The 14,929-nt window shown below is 37.5% G+C and overlaps 1 protein-coding gene and 1 long non-coding RNA gene across 2 annotated transcripts in view; one reads left to right on the top strand and one right to left on the bottom strand.

Moving 5' to 3' along the window:
• The window catches only part of ENPEP (glutamyl aminopeptidase), an 82,035-nt gene that overhangs the window by 43,598 nt on the left and 23,508 nt on the right, over window positions 1–14,929 (bottom strand). The window contains exons 4-8 of the mRNA XM_026499187.4: window positions 11,022–11,142; window positions 8,199–8,353; window positions 7,634–7,747; window positions 4,633–4,767; window positions 2,775–2,840 (exon numbers count right to left, since the gene is read on the bottom strand). Coding sequence (XP_026354972.1) covers window positions 2,775–2,840; window positions 4,633–4,767; window positions 7,634–7,747; window positions 8,199–8,353; window positions 11,022–11,142 — 591 coding nt within the window. The remainder of the gene's footprint in view (window positions 1–2,774; window positions 2,841–4,632; window positions 4,768–7,633; window positions 7,748–8,198; window positions 8,354–11,021; window positions 11,143–14,929) is intronic.
• LOC130543327 (uncharacterized) lies at window positions 3,914–10,408 on the top strand. Its single transcript, XR_008958597.1, has 3 exons — window positions 3,914–4,000; window positions 5,653–5,689; window positions 10,174–10,408. It is a non-coding gene; the product is annotated as an uncharacterized LOC130543327 (long non-coding RNA).

The raw sequence follows: 14,929 nt of genomic DNA, 5'->3' as shown, positions 1-14,929 counted from the left end.
CAGGCTACATGGACATTTATATAAACAGCATATTAAAAGACATCAATTTTATTTTGTTGAGATGAGTGCACTTCTGAATAGTCTATATTAAGAAATTCCTTTCTTCACCCTGAATAATCACAATGCAGTCATTCCACTCAAAATTTTATGGTGACCTAGGTCCCCCAATAATAGTCCCTCATTAGTTGATATTGGTGTGGTAAGCACAAAAGGAAAGGAGCCCTGTTTCTGTTACTAGTATCCCAGGAAGGGAAAGACCATGTTCAGCTGAGCCATTCCTGTCCTATCAGGAATACTGCTGATACTAGGAGAAAAAGAAAGGATGGATATATTTCTCAGCTTGATTTCATGACCACGTACTGTTACGAACACCCCATTATCTATTATGATTTTTTATGCACAAGCACAGCCTTAAAGATTTTCCAGGTGATGGGTTTGCCCTGTTTCTCTGCACTTTGCACCTGCTTTGATGTCTGAGATGGAGTTTGGGAGAAGGTAATGAGCATGAAAGAGAACAGACAGCTGGCCATCCCCAGATTTCATGCCACACCAGGTTAGCTTGTGAAGAGTCACTTTGGATAGAATTAGCATTTGCAAAGGTAAAATTTTGAACGGTATCAGAGTGTGGGATTTAGGGGCAGCAATCGTACCATGATAAGTCAAGGAGAGATACTATTTGGATACTTGAATGAAAGAAAGGGAAGTTCCAATTGGTTTGAGAGCTATTGAGTGTGGCCTATACTGACCATATACTATTTTCAGACATGAGCTAGTGTTTGAAGATTATAGGGAAAAAGTGAGTGTTTTAGTGGTTGTTTTTTTTTTTTTTTGTAAATTTATTCCACAATACTATGATGGCATGAAATAATTAAAATCTACTCATTCTAGTTCAGTTTCTAGCTCCATCTATAGTTACAGGGTGGAGGAAGACAGTTTTCACTTGATAAATATTAGTTTTAGACAAGACTGGCTTTTTAATTAATTATACCATAGATAATGGGCTAAAGGAAATACAAGATTATTTCTGAATTATTAGAATAGCTATGCACTTTTAAAAACTCTTTTGGCACATTTCTAGAAGTTACTATAAAAATCATTAAATTTGAAGTCAGCTTTGAAGATTCCAAGAATGTGTTACTGATCAGTTTAATTTAGAATGAAAACTATGCAAATGGAATTTTAACAGATTTTTTAAAAAAAAGAATTGTCTTTGTTTCTTTCTGTATTTTATGCTATTTATTGTAGACCATTCATTCACTCAAGCAGCATTTTTTGGCTTGCCCTAACATGTGTAATGGATTCTACTAGGTGCGGGAGTCTATGCAGAGATATAGAACGCAGAGCTCCTCACCGGAGGGGCTCACAGTGAGAGAAGATACGAAGACATGCTACAGAATGTTCTAATGTGCACATAAGAACAAGCACATAGCTTTTCCCTTTCCACCAGAGTCCACACAGAATATTTTATTAATGGACAAAAGCAGTAAAATGTACTGATGTACTTCCTGATTATTTCCCAAGCCCTGGTCTTATTTCTTACTTTATTGGTCACCCAGAAATTTTAGCATTGGGTAGAAGGGGACTGTTTCTTTTTGCGGGAGCCTAGAGAGTGCTGGATGCCACATGAGAAGACTTGGTGGTTGTGAGAGCTGAAGGAATGGGGAGCAGGCTTTGTCCTGGGGAATCGCATCCAAAGGAAGTGCCGGTCCTCTTTAGAAAAGGTGGCAGGGAGCTGCTCTGACCTGTTTTCTGCTTTCTGGACCAGGCATCATCACCACTGCTCTGCTGAACTACCTGGGGTATCGCAGGAGGGAGGACGGAGATGAAAGGGCAAAAGTAGGAAGACAATTCCTTCTCTAGGCTGCAATGGGGCCAACCTGCAGACAGGACAGTTGCAGGGACAGATTGTAGCAACATTCACAATATGAAACCCTGAGACACTTGGCTTAGGTTTGCTTAGGTTTTGCTAGAAAAGTAAAAATGAAACTGAAATATCCCCTGGAGTCATAAGCTTAAGTGGGATGTGTGAAATGCTTTTGAAAATTTATTACCATTTCTGTTTCCAAAAGGAAGCAGGCCCTCTTTATTCATTGACTCCATCATAATAGGAATGTGTGTTTGCCGTTTTTTAAAATCTACTAACAAGGAAAAAGTCCTTTTACAAACTGTAAGGGAAGACTTTTATAGATATGTTTAAGTTTTTATATCATGTTGCTATGGACTGAATTGCATTCCTGAAATTCAGACGTTGAAGCTCTAATCTCCAATGTGGTGGCGTTTGCAGATGAGGCCTCTGGTTTAGATGAAGTCATGAGGGTGGGACCCTCGCAGGAATCAATGTCTGTCTGATAAGAGGCACCAGAAAGCTCTTGCTCTGCCCCACCAGTCACAGAGAAGAGGCAGCCATCTGCAAGCCAGGGAGACAGCCCTCTCCACACAAGACACTGCGGTGGCATGGTCATAGACTCCGCAGCCCCCAGAACCGTGAGAAAATACATTTCCGTTGTTTAAATGACCCAGCCGATGGTATTTATCATGGCAGACTGAGCTAATACACATAAAAGGGCATCCAAAATAACTACGGAGTCCATTCAACTTCTCCGTGAAATTTCTGCTAAATGGTAATTCCAGATACGGTGTAGGCCCTTAGCTGGCCGTGAAGTCACCTTTTTATGTTTTACTCTTTAAACTATCCCTGAATAAGGAGAGAAAAAGAAAGTGTCCACAGATCAGTGTAGCTTACGCTTAATACTATTAAAAGTAAGAAATCATACCTGACATCCTTTTTGAAATTTCTCTGGTGTTAACCAGTCTTCAAGCATCCTCAGAATGGACGCTCCCTATGGTGGAAAAGAATGAGAAATTGAACTAGTGAAGGATAGGCAGGAAACAAACACCGGCGATCACTGTTGTGACCAGTATTTCAACATTGTATTTGTGAGATCATGCCTTCAAGACGACCCCACTAAATTACTTGGCCATAGCTCTATAGTTTTAGGGTAAAAATGTCATTTGGCACAGCCCCTGCATCTACGCTTCTAAAGTAACTAAAAGGTAAAGAGAAATTGATAAAGCGACCATCATTTCAGGGACTTGGGGTTTAAATAATTATTGCACTTCACCAAATGAACCAGCAGATGGGGCTTTTCTAATGAAAGAAAAAGGTTAGAAACACTTTTAGAAAACTATTTTTCAGTGACTAAAGTAATTCCATGATAAAATTCTGCTTACTTCTTAATGTATATTTCAATACTTTAAAAAGATTACATTTAGTGGAAATAGAAAGTTGAAGAATTATCTGGTCAAATAGTTTAATATAGTTAGATAATACCATTTAGACATAAAATCCTCTTCAAAAGTAGTTTATCTCATTTGGTTTTATTTTATCTGAAGAATCTGATGAATCCCTCTGCTTTCTACTTTCTTTGCACATGTTATAAGATTAATACTAAAATTCACTATTTATATATTTTTAAGTCGATTTTCAAGTAACTTGCTAGAAAAACATGTGCCTCCCCAATAAGTTAGCAATTTTTACTGTCATTTAAGTATAAATTATTTTTGTACCTAGTAGAAGGCTAAAAGCTTAAAACATTTATTTATTTCTGACCAAATATCTTAAGCCCATGGATTATCTAGGACTCAGAAAGAAACTGATTTAATAAAATGTAAGCATCTCCATGTGAGTTATTAGAACATACTGTAAATGGATTAGAAATGTCCATTTTAACAGAAAGAGAAAAGAATCATGGGCAATGTGAAAGAAAAATGAATAAAGGAAGCCTAAAAAGATGCCATGGGAATAATGACAGGGAAAGCCAAAAATATGACGCTATGACTTTGAAGTAGTAATAACAGGGAAGGCTTTTTTCACTCAAGCTATTTATCTTGTATTCATTTTAACAATTATAATATTTTGTTTTAAATAAAACTTTAGGTATTATCCAGAATAACAACATGTATTCGTTGGCAGTGGCTTTGGAGCAACTCAGCATAGTGGGTAAGTCATGAGCAGCAAGAGGGAAAGGACTAGATTATGCTGCACGCAGTGTGCTTGGAGGCGGAGTTACAGCAAACGCTGTGGGAGAAAATGGGCCACTGAAGTTCTACAGGAGCTTTGCAGACCAGGTTAATGGGTAAAAACGCCCCATCTACAACATGCTCATGAAGTCAGCTTTCTATCTCCCAGAAAACGGATAAAAGTCATTCCTTCAAACCAAGTTGATCTAAGTTCTTCCTGGCTGCACTAAAGGATTCTATTAGAAATGGTGTCCGCATACATGGCATCAAAGACCACAAAGCAGAAAAAAGAAGATTTGCTGTCTTTTAAAAAATCAAATCAAATAATTTTAAATTTGAAGCTTGAAGTATAAACGTTCAGTTAGAATGAGAGAGGTTATAAAAAAGGTGAAAAGAGAAATTTTTAAAAATCCGATTTAAAATCCTATGACAATGACCAGCATTGATCACTTTGACTGAAAAGTACAAACTAGTGAATATTCAGCACCCAGAATAAGCCCTTCACTGTTTCCTGAAGCCCATTACCATTGTCTCACCATTCCTTCCATTTTTAGTGTTTTCTAAAAGTCACTAAACAAGAAGGTGTTCACAACAGTGTTATATTTCCCCTACCTTGCTATAGGATATTCCATCAAAAACAGATGTTATTTCAGCAGGAGTTGTCACAGTGACAACAATTGGGTGTGAAGACATCAAAGAATCATCCTCTTGTATGGGGAACACATCTTCAAGTAATATCTGGTCTCTCTGAAATGACGGAACAAACCCAGAAAAGATAGCACTTCCTTTATACTGGTTCATATTTCAAAATATCATTCATGTATCACTTGGGGGAAAATAAATATAAATGATGCAAATTACTTAAGACAGGATTAGGTGTTCAAATCAATTAGATTTTGCACTGATCGATCTATACTGATTCCATTCCCTTCTTCTATTGTAATTCCTTTGACTTCCCCTCCTAATGACAGGCCAAGAAGACACAAGCATCCATGAATGCTGTTTCTGCTACTTCTGCATGACTTTCAGACACGTGCCAAGCTCTTCAAATCCTATTTCCATATTTGTGCACTGGAAATGATATCACCTCACAGATCTGTTCTCAGAATTAAGTGAGGATGCATGTTGATCAAAAATTGATGTTTGGGATTTTTTTTTTTTTTGGTCAACTAATCATTTGAATTTGGATGATTCATAACTAATCAAAGAAAATATTCATTTTATTTAGTTCTAATAATCATCTTCTTATTCCAATCCTATGTTTTCTCAGCAAAATAGAGTGGTTGAGACATCTAGCCCTATAGTCAGATTCTTATGGTTCATAGCTCATTTTTCCATTTTCTAGATGTACATTTAAGCTCCCTAACCCATCCAATAGGGATAATAATGGCCTATTCTTTTTGGAATTATTAGAGAATTCAATGATAATGCATGGTATGCAGTTGGCCTAGTACCTGGCAGAGTGAAACCTAACACATTAGCTGCTATTATTATTTTGATTCTTAATCAATTAGATTCTGAAATCTCATTCTGTTAAATCACTATTAAAAAAACAAAAGTTTTATTGGTTTTACTTAATTAAAAATATTCCCCATTTACATTTTCTAATTTTGCAAATTCCATTTATAACAGGCAAGGCATTATTGTCAAGGGACGACTGCCAAGCAAGGTAATTTTGACTTGGATTTTAAATTTTGTGCACCTAAAAGTCTTAAGTAAGTAGAATGAATTCAGTTCTCAGTGTCAGGAAACTTGACTCTAGTTTTGGTTGTGCTACCAATTGTCTGTGTGAGATTGGAAAGTTATATTTCCTTTCTGGGCATCGGCTTTTTCACCTGTGAAATGAGGCTCCACTGTTGTGGTGCTTACCAGGCTCTCTTACAATCTGTCTATATTTATCTGTTCCCCTTCACCCTTACTTGGCAACTTCTTGTGGGCAAGAAGTATGTTTTATTCCATTTTGGATCTTCTGTAGTATTCACTGAACACAGAGGACTGAATGAATAGATAAAAAATGAATGGATAGATGGATGGATGGATGGATGGATGGATGGATGGATGGGTTGGACCATGTGATTAAATTTCATTTCAGAACTGCACACTAGGGATGCCTGGGTGGCTCAGTCAGTTAAGCATCCTTCTCTCGATTTCAGCTCAGGTCATGATCTCAGGGTCATGGAATCGAGCCCTGTGTCGGGCTCTGTGCTCAGCGGGGAGTCGGCTTGAGATTCTTTCTCTCTGCCCCTCCCCACCGCTCTCTCTCTCAAATAAATACATAAATCTTAAAAAAAAACCTGCATACTAAATTCTTCTGAAATTTAATTGGTGTTTTGAAATACTGAATTGAAATATTAAAATGTTAAATTTCTTATATATAATACAATGATATTAAAATATTATAATTTTTTACAATATCTTATAATAAGAAGGGACTTAGGTTACTTTATAGAAAATAAAGGACAATATACTTCTTCATTTATATAGTTTAATTTTAACAAATTACAAAATCAACAATTTTCAACATATATGAGTGGTTGTCAACTAGGGAAAATTTTGTCCCCCAGCAGACATCTGGAAATATGTGGACACAATTTTGGTTTTACAACTGGCGAGGGAGGGTTACTTGCATCTAGCATATATGGGCCAGAGATGCTCCCGAATACCCTACAGTACACAGGACAACCCCCACAATTGTCAACCACTCCCAAATTATCTGGCCCAAAATGGCAATGGTTCCATGGCTGAAAAACTCTGATGTAGGTTAAAGTGTTAAAGCAGGAATTGTTGCAAATTAACTTTCTCACTTTTAAAAGTAGGTTACAGAACCGGCCAAGGGCCTCAGGCATTTAAGGTTGTCTCTTTATTTTTCCAGTAGAGGGCAGTAGTCTCTACAGTACACAACCTGTAATTCTCCACTTTTACACACCTGCACACTTAGACTTTCCTATATACAAACAGATGAAGAGTATCTACACCATCTAAATATCGATAAAAACAGATTTAGCTTTTCAGAAAAAACACATTTTTAGGGTTCATGGACGCCTTTGTTCCGGGCCCCTCAGGGAATGAGGCAGGATAGTGGGAATTACATGTATTTTCAGGAGCCTTTAAGCTTACAAGATAGAGAACAATGTTCTTCTTTCACAGAAGAGAGAACCGACTCAGGATATGTCACTTGCTCAAGGTCACATCCCCTATAACACCGAGTTTATACTCATCTCTTTATCACACTATTTCAGCAACCTAGGTAAAGGTAAGTACTTTGCAAAATTAGGCTTAGATTTTTCAAAGGATTAACACTGCAGACACTTGAATACAGAGCTGTGTTGTCTAAGCTCACTATTTTGTTTTTCTGCTTTGACACATGTTATTGAGGGTCTCTATTGAGAACATCCTCAGCTCGGGGTGGTCAGCTGCCCTCCAAGGCCTGGGCATTGGCCCTCAGCAAAGTATAGTTGGGTGGAACAAACTGACTCCACTCCAGACTCCCAAGGGAATCCCCAGTTCCCCACTGCACCAGGCCCCTGACTCGGGGACGCTGTCGTGGTGTAACCGTTTCAGTCGCCTCGCATGAGGCCAACAGACATTGAGAGCTTATGTGTTTCGGGCTCACCATTTGCCACTCGTTTTCTGCTTGGTTTACTCCCAGGAACTCAAAGAACGAAGCAAATCCTTCATTTAGCCACAAGTCTTCCCACCAGTCCATGGTCACAGTATTTCCAAACCACTGAAATTATAAGCAAGAAAGAGATAGTTAAATTATTATGCTCGTGGTAGAGAGGCCTAGAAGTTAGCGATACATTTATTTGTCCATGTAAATGCCGTCATTTGACACAGAAGTGGCGGACACTGTACGTAATTAGCATTTATTTCCTGCTTTTTTTTCTATTTCTCCTGATTTTTAAGTGATCTTGAATTCTCTTTAGTTTATTGTCTTTATTTAGGTATCATTGGGCCTATGTAAAGTCAAAGTGAGGTCCCCTGTGTATTTACTAAAGGCAAAACAATGTGTCTTAAAAGGTTTTTATGGTAAAATATTTACTAGCACTAAGAAAGACTGTCAGGCAGAATTTTTTGATTGGCTAGGCTTTATTTGCTAAGTTTTTATTCATTTCAATTATTCCTATGGTCTTAAGCCACTTTTAAAAACAAGCTAATTTGATACCCAGATTCTCTACCTGATGCACAAGTTCATGGGTAACCACACTGGCCACCCTCTGCTGGTTTGTCGAGGCTGATTCCTCAGGGTCATAAAGCAAGTTTGTTTCTCTGTAAGTGATGAGTCCCCAGTTCTCCATGGCCCCGGTGCCAAAGTCTGGAATAGCGATTTCATCTATGGAGAAAGAAGCAATCCCGTGAGAAATGCTTCTGTGCATTTGTTTATAACATTTCTTACTAAATTAAGTTCTTTGGAAGAATGTTTTTTAAAAAGGCTAAAAATAATTTCTTAGAGTAAAAAACAATAATCTATTTGCGCGAACTTTTCAGCCTTCATGCACTCAAACTTTCCATGGAACTTTTCCTGTTGGCCCCAGATATCAATGTGTCTTTTAGCTTTCAAAGGATACCAATGGCAATGCTCTTTTCAGTCCTCTATAATTTTACGTCTTTTGTTTCTCCGTGTACTTCACTTTTATTAGCCTTTTTCCCCCCAGATTTTTACTTAGGTAACAGAAAGCATCTGTTTTTGAAGATAAGCTGTGAGGATTAGGAAGTGAAGTTTTCAAATGAAGACTTAGAAGTACACAGCTTCCAAGAGCACAGAAATATATTTCTTTTCTTTCTTTTTTTTTTTTTTATTCGACAGAGATAGAGACAGCCAGCGAGAGAGGGAACACAAGCAGGGGGAGTGGGAGAGGAAGAAGCAGGCTCATAGCGGAGGAGCCTGATGTGGGACTTGATCCCACAACGCCGGGATCACGCCCTGAGCCGAAGGCAGACGCTTAACCGCTGTGCCACCCAGGCGCCCCCAGAAATATATTTCTATCCAAGGATGCAGAATATTAGAGAATATAAAATTCCACTTTTCCCCTATTTCTATACAACTTGAGATCAACCGAATTTCTTACTGGTTACCATCCATTTGCGTGCATTAAATAAGTTGGATCAACATGAAATAGACCATGTTCTCTCTAAATTCTCTTCCAGACCTAAAATGTTGGATTCTGCCAGGAATTTCTGTTCCTCACTTTCGCTTGGGCCTATAGTCTTTGATATAACGTTTGACAGGAAGAGGTAGTGCCTATCAGTTCTATGTTAAATCCCAAACAGGAGATGTTGAGCTTGACTAGTGGACAGAATACAGATTCTTCAGCTAATGAACTATAATAAAAATGTAATTTCTTTATTAATCCATATAATTTTTTTAAAGTAGGCTTTACACCCAGTGTAGAGCCCAATGCAAGGTTGGAACTCCCAACACTGATATCAAGACCGGAGCTGAGATCATGAGTCGGATGCTTAACTGAATGAGCCACCCAGGCACTCCATATTATTACATATAAATGAGGCACACAAATAAAAATAAATTAAATTTTTATCTAACATATAAGCAAAGGTCCTTTCTGGTTAACATAAAAATTCTTAAAGCTTTTTGTAAAAGAATGAAAAGTGTATATATCTTAAATAAAAGTCAGGATTACAGGAGTAGTTTCCTTTCTGTGTTATCTCCATTCTTAGGTTTAGTTATTTTGTCAAAAGAATGCCACTTAAAGGGTGGAGAAGTATTCCCCCCAAGGGCCATTATTTTCTATAATATTATAGAGTACAGTTTTTACCTAATCCTTCAGTGAAAGGAGTTTTTGTGACCTCATTTCTCTAGTGAGTTTTGAAATTATAATTAACTCCAGTGTATTTAATAAATGGGGAGTGTAATAAATGCAGAAGTCAACTGTACAGAAAGTCTAAGGCAGAGTCAACTCGGAAAGGATTGAAAATGCATTTAAAAGTATAAAGAAGGCGGCGTTTGGGAGAAAGAGGAGGAGAAAAGGAGAATAGAGAAATTTGTGAGAGCTCCACTGCCCACTTTATCCTGGGTGGTTCAAGTGAGATAAAGAGAAAAGAGACTTTTAAATTAATGTGCTAAACATTTTATTAAATATTATTCTGATGTTGATGAACAGTTGTTTCTCTTCCCGTCTCTTTCTCTAATAGTTGGGAGCTGAAGCCATTGAAGAGAAAATGGAGCATCTACGAAGTTGCCCAGAGCCACAACCACTCCCGTGTAGAGAATCTGGCATCTCAGTCACTTTGCACTGATAGTTTATTAAAGCAGAGGCATAAACATAAATAGAGAAATCAATTTTGGGTTGATTGGTTTCCTTGTTATCTTCATTTTATCCCTACAAACATCTATATGGGTGTTTCATTTAAAGTCTTTGCTAATACCCCCTCAAGCTTACTAATAAAGCACTTCTACTATTGGTAGAAGTATCATATCTACACCATTTTGATTATAGCCTTAATTTTATTTTAAAAAGAAAACATGTCGCCTGCAAATTAGAAAAAAAGTATTTATGGAAGGAGTATCAGTGTTTCATTTTAACTGCTGGAGAATCTAGACTTAGTCTTGTACAATAGAAAGACTAGAAGCATATGGGACTCCAATAGCATCATTTATCCCTACTAGTTATCAACACATTGATGGTAGGGAGGCAATGTAAGCTATTGGAATGGTAATGATTTTGAAATCAACAAATCTAGGTTGCTATTTCTGGCCGCATTACTATCAACACGTACAGTTTTGCACATTACTTTAGTCTTTATTTGGAAGTAAAAGTCTATGCATTTGTCAGGTAAGAACAGAAGTATGGACATTATTCTTGGAAGAATCCCAGGTGCATCTTTCAGCATCTAGTAAATATTAGACACATATTTTAGGCATATAATAAAAAGACTAAAGGGTAACTATTAACTAAGAATGCAAAAACTTGAGGACATGATTTAACTTAGGTAAAAGCAAAGGCAATATTAAAAATAAGAAAATAAAAAATGAGTCTCACCTAATTTAGGAAGAGCATAATCCATAGCAAAGTATTCTTCAAAATAATCAAACACAATTTTAGTTATGTTTGCGGCGTATTCAGCTGTGTGCTTTTGCTCTGGCTGGACATATATAGTGAGCTATTAAACAAAACACAAAAATATAGTGAAAATTATTCTTCATTTGATAAAACACAAAAACCACAATATAAAACATAGTGGAAAGAAGGTGAGCTTTGGAGCCAGGTAAAGACTTATTTGAATCCCAGTTTTGGACAAAACACTTCACATCTCTGAGACTCATGTATAAATGGAAACAATACTGTATAACTCTCTGAGTGATTTCAATAACTAGAAATAATGTAAGACACAATGGTTATGTCCAATATATTTTTAAGTGTTACTTTTTTCTATTTAGAACATATATCCTTAATATCTATGTGTCTACCTAACTTTCTATCAATTTCTATCATCTATCTATCTATCTCTGTGTAATTTGTCTTTGAAGAAGTGAATCATGTGATTTTCCTCATCTAAAAGGCCTTGGATACATTTTTTTCCACTTGTACTCTTCTACCCATTACTGTCCAAATTATCCTTTTGATAATTGATAATTTTAACTATTTTACTCTCAGAGTCTAAAAATACAGTGATTCAAAATTTTCTGAGAGGGAGACATCAATTCTCTAAGTCTCTAAGGTATCATTTTGTGTCTCTATGACATGATTTATAAATCAAATCCAAGTATAGACTTTTTTACCCCCCCCCACCCCAGTTTCAGCACGAATGACCCAGAATAGCCAACATGATATTGAAGGAGAAAAACAAAGTTGGAGGACTGGTACTACCTGACTTAAAGACTTACTCCAAAGCTACACTAATCAAGACAGTACAGTATTAGCAAAAGAATAGACAAGTAAATCAATACAACACAACGCGACCCAGAAATAGACCAAATAAATATAGTCAAATGATCTTTGACAAAGAAGTAAAGGCAATACAATGGAGCAAAGATAGTTGTTGTTGTTTTGTTTTTTTTTAACAAATGGTGCTGGAACAACTGAACATCCACATGCAAAAAAGTGAATCTGGATACAGACCTTACACCCTTCACAAAAATGAGCTCAAAATGGATCCGACCTAAATGTAAAACGCAAAGCTATACATCCCCTACAAGATAACACAGGAGAAAACCGAGATGGCCTTCGATATGAAGATGACTTCTTAGACGCAACACCAAAAGCCTGATCTATGAAAGAAATAATTGGTAATTGACTCATTAAAAACTTCTGCTTTGTGAAAGACAATGTCAAGAGAATGAGAAGACAAGCCAAAGACTGGGAGAAAATATTTGCAAGAGACACATCTGATAAAGGACTTTTACCCAAAATATACAACGAACTCCTACAGCTCAACAAGAAGAAAACAACCTGATTAAAGCATGGGCCAAAGACCTTAACAAACACCTCGTCAATGAGGATATGGAGATGGCAAATCTGTATACAAAAAGATGCTCCACATCATATGTCACCAAGGAGAGGCGAATTAAAACAATAATAAGACACCACTACCCACCTACCAGAACGCCAAAATCCAGAACACTGACAACACCAAATGCTAGCGAGGATGTGGAATGACAGGAGCTCCCATATGGTGCTGGTGGGAATGCAAAATGGTATAGCCATTTTGGAAGACAATTCAGCAGTTTCTTACAAAACTAAGTATACTCATTCTATATGATCCAGTAATTGTGCTCCTTTGTATTTACCTTAAAGAGTTTAAAATATGTCCAACAAATACCTGCAGATAGATGTTTATAGCAGCTTTACTCGCAATTCCCAATGCTTGGTAGAAACCAAGATGTCCTTCAATAGGTAATGGATAAACTGTGGTACATCCAGACAATGGAATATTATTCAATGCTAAAAAGAAATGAGCTATAAAGCTCTGAAAAGACAGGGAGAAACCTGAAATACATATTACTAACTGAAAGCCATTCTGAAAAGGCCTCATTAATTTTGGAAGAGGCAAAACTATGGAGATAATAAAGAGATCAGTAGTTGCTAGAGGTTGGGAGGTGGAGGAAGGAATATGAATAAGTGGAGCACAGAGGATGTTTACGGCAGTGAAAGTACTCTGTATCGTGTAATGTCTAATAACAGATAATAGATAGCTATCACCATACATTTGTCCAAATCCATAGAAACATAACACCAAGAGCAAACCCTAAGGTAAACTACGGACTTTGAATACTATGACGTGTCAAGTGAGTTCATCTTTGGTGAAAAAGAAAAGTACTATTTGGGGCAGTGGTAGTGATAATGGGGGAGGTTGTGCCTATGTAGGGGCAGGGGGTATATGTAAAATCTTTGTATCTTCCCTTCAACTTAACTGTAAACCTAAAACTGTTCTTAAAAAGAAGTCTTTTTTAAAAAAAGTTTGTGAGGGGCACCTGGGTGGCTCAGTTGGTTAAGCATCTGCCTTTGGCTCAGGTCATGATCTCAGGGTCCTGGGAGCCAGCCCCACGTTGGGCTTCTTGCTAAGCAGGGAGTCTGCTTCTCCCTCTCCCTCACCCTCTTCCCCCCACACTCAGTGCTCTTGCTCACTCTCTCTGTCTCTCTCTCAAATAAATAAGTAAAGTCTTAAAAAAAAAAAAGTTTGTGGGATGTACTGTATGGTGACTAATATAACAAAATAAAAATTATTTGAAAAAAAGAAGTTTGTGAGGAATTCAAATGAAGCATGCTTGCTGAACTTAAGACCTGATTCAAAACCCTCAAGTAAAGCAAAATATGCAGTTATTCGGTAAATCCAAGCCTGTCTTCCTAACTGAAACCATTGACTCATCATTTATAAAAAGGAAAACAGAAAGAGAAATTATGCCTACTTTCTTCCTTTATTATTCCAAAAGCATTGCTAGTTTTGGTGTTCTCTTAGGCACACATCTCGAGCCATCTTTTTCTTAGATGTGAAAAACAGTAGAAAGATCCAAGAATTTAAAGGCCAAGTACTGAAAGAGCATCCCTGAAATTACCAGAGCTGGCTCACTGTCCCCACATCCACTGGGTAGTTGACATTCTTGCTTTATTTGCAAGATTAACATGTGTTCATCTTCGTCTCCAAAGGCAACACAAGTCACTCAACTACCATCCCAACATTCTTCGAGGTTTATTTGGGGTTCGGGTTTGGTTTTTTCAGTTACCAGGATAGGTGATACGTTTTCTCACTGTTCTTGTTCTCTTTGTGAACAGTGATATGCATTTTCCAAGAAGTTGAGTGAAACTAAGGATCCAGTTGGTGGTTTTTACTGTATCATCCTGTCTCCTCTCTACTCTAAGAGTGAAACCTGACTTTCTCTGGTTGCAAATTCAAGATAACCACAGCCCCTAGCTCATGGAGTTTCTGGGAGCATTGAATAAGCTAGTGCATATGGCAGTGCTTGACCTGGAAGAGTTTAATGCGTCCCATCGAGAACACTGGTATCATTGCAGATAATACATTGAATTATTAACCTTTTCTTTGTCTGAACTGATTTTCTTTGTCTGAACTTCCTTCTATGTGAGTGATAGCCACGTTACCATTAGGGACATTAGGACAATACAGGGAGAAAAACAAGTAAAAAGTGTTTGACTGCCAAAATAGACTTTTCATGCCCACACAATAAATGTGAAAGCCAAAACCTTTCGATGTGCCAAGGCCTGGTTAGAAAGGCTTTTGGAAATAAAAGCAGAAGGCCAAGAAAAAAGCAAACTGCAGAATTTATGCTGTAACAATAGATTGGAAAGAGAACCCTGGGGGAAGGTCGAGCTCTCCCTCAAAAAACTACATGAGAATTACCCGCACCAGGAAAGGGGTAGTGAGGCTGATGGGCCAAGACTGTGGGAGGGCACGTTAGGGTCAGAGGTGAAGGCACTGAGCACAGAAAGAC

The sequence above is a fragment of the Ursus arctos genome, unplaced genomic scaffold, assembly GCF_023065955.2.
Source record: "Ursus arctos isolate Adak ecotype North America unplaced genomic scaffold, UrsArc2.0 scaffold_11, whole genome shotgun sequence".
Classification (NCBI taxonomy): domain Eukaryota; kingdom Metazoa; phylum Chordata; class Mammalia; order Carnivora; family Ursidae; genus Ursus; species Ursus arctos.
The sequence above is the reverse complement of the archived record's forward strand: the minus strand, read 5'-3'. Positions and strand labels throughout refer to the sequence as shown.